The sequence below is a fragment of the Pelobates fuscus genome, chromosome 4, assembly GCF_036172605.1.
Source record: "Pelobates fuscus isolate aPelFus1 chromosome 4, aPelFus1.pri, whole genome shotgun sequence".
Taxonomy (NCBI): Eukaryota; Metazoa; Chordata; class Amphibia; order Anura; family Pelobatidae; genus Pelobates; species Pelobates fuscus.
The window spans coordinates 201,585,832-201,591,831 of record NC_086320.1 but is presented as its reverse complement, the minus strand read 5'-3'; the positions used below and the strand labels follow the sequence as shown (position 1 = coordinate 201,591,831).

Here is a 6,000-nt window from a genome sequence, read left to right as displayed (position 1 = left end):
ACCTCTTGTATTTTCCAAATAGCCAAGCCTTTTTTCAGTGGTTTAGATAATACAGATTATACACCCACCCCCAGAGCTTGCAGCATTACCCAAGTTGCTGTAGAGGAGCCAATTGTGGTAGATAACTGGGGGGTGGGGAGAGTGATACCAATAGACTCGCTGCACCATTACAACTTCAATGAGCTGTAAGTTTATGGTTCGTAGCTTGCCCCCTGTAATCAATTGCTATTTTATCCCAGCAGCAATGGATTTGTTTACTTTGTGCATAGCAAATCTTGTCACCTGTTCCTTACTGCTCTTTACAAAGCTGCCATGACATTGGGATTTCCAGAAAATAGGAAAACTAAATTGAAGTCAAAATGGAAGCTCCAGGGAGATACAAATAGGTAGAGTCATTTTAATTACATTTAGAATATGGGAGCTGGCGCATAGAAAAATTAAAGTAAAGTACAGTTTGGTAATAATTTTGTTAGTCAAATAAAGATAAATAATATTTTTTTTTCTTTCTAAACATGAGTTCAAAGTTCAAGTTCAAAGTTCAAAAACAAGAAAAAAATGAAAATAACCAAATTACTAATTTTGTAAGTATTATCATCATCACATTATCACATATGTTGAATGCATACCTCAGAAAAAAATATTAAATCTTATTCCCCATTTTATTAATTTTTTGTTTTTGTATAAGGAAATGACCTCTATTGTACAAGTCAATAAAATCAGTAAGAAAATATAATTGTGACAAATGGAAAGTAATGCCAAACCTTTTAAAAATGCTGTTGAAATCTAAATGCTCTAGTTAAAAATTTTTACGGAAACACATTCTTATTTGACGTGTGGTATAAAAGCACGATTTTTCTGCTACACAGTGAGAATTGGTGGGAAAGACTAGACAATGGACCCTGTAGACCACTTGGTAAGTTGACGTTCCACTTCAGTGGGCACGTGATATCACACACGTGATCACAAAACGCTTAATTAAACAGACTATGTCCAATCCCAATATACAGTCCCAGTCTGGCCCAGTCCATTTGTAATCACTGTGTAATTGTACCTGTAGTTTCTTAAAATACATCCCTTTTGCACTGTAGAAGGATTCTTCATACACAATATTGTGATATGAGAAACATAGACTTAAAGTTCCGCTTTTCAACATCTGAAAAAATAAAGTTTCGGCTAACCAGGAACCTGTGTAGGATGGCTGCTTCATAATCAGTTGAGACGTAGAGTAGCACTTTGGTTGACAAATGGAGATTGTCCAATGAAGCTCAAAGTATGGAAAGGGGTAAATGTCTCTCTTTTGGGTTATTACCACCTATATGTCCATGGGAAGGGGAATTAATCACGTTATTTGTAAAAGCAAAAGCTTTCTTTTAGGCATCTCAAAGCATAAGCATACCCAGTATGCTAAGAACTCTGGAATCTTTTATACCCAAGTTTCCATACAGGTAAAAAATAAAATATATATATATATATATATATATATATAAAGAGGGATGGAGGGAGATTCTGACTGCATTGCAAATGACAATCAAATGTTCTTTCTTATTCTCCATCTTCTCTCATTTCAACTATGTCTGTTATCTCTTCATTACGAGGCAGGTCAGTCATTGCAGAGTCTTCTCCTTCCACAGCATTTTCAGTCTCATCCTTTTTTTTCTGCACATGGGAAAAGTCATTATTCACATTTTAAACAATACCAGATGATTGGAAAAAAATGACTGGGATCCCTAGACATTCTGTTGAATAACTTGGTTGTGTGGTCCACTTATTTCTGTACCAATCTCAGTCTGTGGACCACAAATTACTATGGGGAATTGCAATATTTAGGTTAAAATAAAAGATTCTGCCCAAATTGTCCAAATCAGACATACATTGCAACTTGGTAAATATATTTGTACATTAAAGCGGCACTGTCATGCCGAATCCCATTGTTTTTTAACCCCCCTCCCGCCTCCACTACATCCAATTGACCCCTTAGTCACCTCCAAATGCCCCGAAGCCCCCCAGATGACCTATTTATTAATCTGTATTTTCTGCCCCGATCTATATTCAGGGCGCCGCCATCTTTGTGTGGGTAGGTGAAGTCCCTGTGGGACACGTCATCTGCCCACACTAGATAGCCTGTGAGATTCCCGCACATGCCCATTGAAACACCTGGACATGCGAACGGGAATTTAATCTATTCATTCATTCATCAGACAGACGAATGAATGAATAGAAAAATCAGACGAACAAACAAACACTGTGTATCAGTGTTCGTTTGTTCGTTCAGTTTATTACAAGGAGGGAGCTACCGGCACGCAGCTCCCTCCTTGAAATATGTAAAGACAGAAGCGGCAGGGCTCCCCACCACTTCATAAGCCCCCCAGGTCCCCCCCCTCACTCTATGGGGGTCAATATGAGTAGGGGCTTGTCTACTAAACAGTGAGCAGCCTGTGGCTGCTCACTGTAAAATAAAATCCCTACTATCTGGCCCCCACCCCTGCGCGGCGGGTGGGTGATTGCTTTTTAGGGCCCCCACCCACCACTCAGGGGTGGGGGCCAAGGGGGGAGGACAGTAGGTCGCCCCCCACCATTCTTATATAGGGCCCCCACCCACCGCTCAGGGGTGGGGGCCGGGGGGGAGAACAGTAGGTCCCCCCCTTATTGTTTTTTAGGGCCCCCACCCACCGCGCAGGGGTGGGGGCCGGGTGGAGGGTGGACAATAGGTCCCCCCCATTGTGATTTATAGCCCCCATCACGCAGGGGTGGGGGCAGGACAGTAGGGGTGGGGCCAATAGGTTTTTTTTTTTTGTGTGTGTTTTTTTTACAGTGAGCAGCCACAGGCTGCTCACTGCTTACTAGACATGCCCCTACTCTCGGTATAGCGAGTAGGGGCATATTATTTACTAATACTAAGTAATCTTTACTTAGTATTAGTAAATTTGGCTGAAAGACCAATTTAGGTCTTTCAGCCTTTTAGTAGATAGCTCCCTAATACCGTGGGAATTAGGGAGTTATCTACTAAGCGGCTGCAAGATGCAGCCACCGCAATGAATAGGATCGGAGTTTCATTCATTCGAATGAAATTCCGATCCGAAAAAAGTTCCGAATTGCGTTCTAACACGAATGGAGAAACTGTTAGAACACAAATCGGCAGTTTTGCCGGCGTTCTGTCTAAGTGACAGGAAGCATCGTGGGAACAGGGAGGAAAGCTAAGGATCATGGGAAAATTGCTGTGACCACCGGAAACGAAGCACACTTTGCTCCTCCGCTGGTCACTGCTGGTCACTGCGTAGGAAACCTCCAGAAGAGAAATAGTCCCTACTTTTTCTTAAAGGGACACTATAGTCACCAGAACAACTTTAGCTTAATGAAGCAGTTTTGGTGTATAGAACATGCCCCTGCAGCCTCACTGCTCAATCCTCTGCCATTTAGGAGTTAAATCCCTTTGTTTATGAACCCTAGTCACACCTCCCTGCATGTGACCTGCACAGCTTTCCATAAACACTTCCTGTAAAGAGAGCCCAATTTAGGCTTTCTTTATTGCAAGTTCTGTTTAATTAAGATTTTATTATCCCCTGCTATGTTAATAGCTTGCTAGACCCTGCAAGAGCCTCCTGTAAGTTCAATTTAGAGATTGAGATACAATTATTTAAGGTAAATTACATCTGTTTGAAAGTGAAACCATTTTTTTTTTTTATGCAGGCTCTGTCAATCATAGCCAGGGGAGGTGTGGCTAGGGCTGCATAAACAGAAACAAAGTGATTTAACTCCTAAATGACAGTGAATTGAGCAGTGAAATTGCAGGGGAATGATCTATACACTAAAACTGCTTTATTTAGCTAAAGTAATTTAGGTGACTATAGTGTTCCTTTAAGTTTTAAAGAAAACTATAGCAGATAGGAAGAAAAGAAGAACAGATCCTGGGAGAAGGAGAGAAGAGGAATCGATTGGGGAAAGGTAAGTTCGGCATGACAGTGCCGCTTTAATAGACTGAAATAGTGTGCCTACTTATACGAACACAGTTAGAAGAAAACTATCACTGGAAATTAAACCATTGAATAAATCATTAACAAAACACCTATAACTAGGATTAACCTTTTTTCATGTGATTCTCAGTTTTGTTTTTTCTTTCAATGCATAGTAAAGATTTAGCAAGTGAAATCTCAATCAAATTCAGTCCTGGCACAGCCAGGGCACACAATGCAAATGAGGAGAACAGAAACTCCTCTTCCACTAACCACGTTCTTCATCAGAAAAGGGCAACATTTTTAATGGGAGTCAATATGTAAGTGCCCAGTTCTTGGATGCAGGTAAATTCAGCAGTGCATATAATTAAAAACTGTCCTGAAATTGTAATTTCATTTTATTTTTTATATCTCACAATATGGAATAAATAAACATCATACTAAAAAGCCTGTGAAGTGGCAGTTTCTCTTTAAATCATAAGGCATGGGCTGTTCTGCAGAGAAATCGATAATTTATGCGTATCTCTTTCCACTAAAAGGACAATGTGATGTGAATTTAAAGTTATTTATAATGGGGAAAAAAAACAATCACAGTTACATCGTAGCATCCTTTTATTTCACTTATCTATACTGCAATAGTAGTCTGACCACGGATATACCTAAAAATAAAAATAGTATAAGCTGTATTACTTACCTGCTTTCTGTATACATAGCAAGATGCAATAGCAACCATGGTTGATTCTCCCACAAAGCCTGCTAGAAGTGATCCTACTCCTAATGTGGCTCCGTGGACTCTGGATTCAAGAAAGAAAAAGTCATACCAGAATAAATGATCAAACCAGGGCATTATGTAAGTGCATCTACACTACAATATGTATATAAGTTTAATATTGAGCATTGCACATCATATATAACTATCATCATTTCACCAGTTCCTAATCTGTGCCAAGCGTTTACTGGCAATACATTTTTAATAAAAGAGAGTTAGCATGCCAGGAGAGTGTGATATTAAAAGGTATTCCTAACCCTATAGTTTCCCTCTGCCACTGTGCTTCCACCTCCCCTTCCACTGTGGCAATGCAAGGGTTAAAAACCCTTCAAAACACCCGATTCCCGAGGCACTGGCTTAGTCTCTATGCTTCCTCCAAAGTCATTGTGGGGAGGAACCTTGTGCCACTTGCGCATTGGGCCTTGAATCAATGCTTTGCTATGGTGTTTTGCAACACGCTCCATGAAACAGCAGGATGCACCTCTAGTGGCTGTCTGGTAGACAGTCAATAAAGGCAGTCTTAACCTTGCAATGAAAACATTACAGTTTCTCTAAAACAGAGGTAAAAGGACTGCACCCACTTCAATGAGATAAAGACAGTGTCCCTTTATCCATGCACGTTCTCCATTCTGACTGTAACAGAGCATACGATTGCACTGCACATTGCATGGACTTCCTGTTGGGTCTCAAAGGAAACAACAGAGACATATCCACAATTAGCCTCTGCTAAGTTTCCTAGAAGCAAAGCCTCTGCTAAGTTATCACATTTTTTTATGTCATTATATATTTACACTGTTACACTACTAGTATATGTCATTATATATTTACACTGTTCTATGACAATTTGCAAAGAATCTCATCAAGGCTCATGCTCGACTACATCTGTGCTGGTTTGGAATTTCATTGTGTTCATCGTGCATTCGTCATTTCATAACCATCCGTTAAATATGTATACATTGCGTGAACCTACTGAACCCATATCTGCCAATCATCTCAGCTACTTGGGTGTGAAGTTCAGAGTGTTTACAATAACTTTCCAAAGGAGCCCATGTGATATACCTATAGTGACAAGAACCCATTTATTTTAGCTATAAAGCTGGGCACAAAATATGACATGTAGCAAGTTAAAATGGACATATTGCTGACCAACCTTTCACCCATTAATTAATCCAAGATTAATTGCAATCAACTATCTTTAATGTTTGCTTCGGGACTTCCTTTCTTTTCTGCAGTTTATACTATAATCCAATGAGAAGTAAAAGAGGGGTGATTTTAATAGTA

The 6,000-nt window shown here is 39.9% G+C and overlaps 1 protein-coding gene across 1 annotated transcript in view; it reads right to left on the bottom strand.

Moving 5' to 3' along the window:
* Nucleotides 1-658: 658 nt before the first annotated feature.
* Nucleotides 659-6,000, bottom strand: part of ANKH (ANKH inorganic pyrophosphate transport regulator) — a 154,309-nt gene continuing 148,967 nt past the window's right edge. Inside the window, exons 11-12 of the mRNA XM_063451849.1 lie at nucleotides 4,645-4,744; nucleotides 659-1,656 (exon numbers count right to left, since the gene is read on the bottom strand). Of these exons, the coding sequence (XP_063307919.1) occupies nucleotides 1,543-1,656; nucleotides 4,645-4,744 (214 nt within the window). The 3' untranslated portion in view covers nucleotides 659-1,542. The remainder of the gene's footprint in view (nucleotides 1,657-4,644; nucleotides 4,745-6,000) is intronic.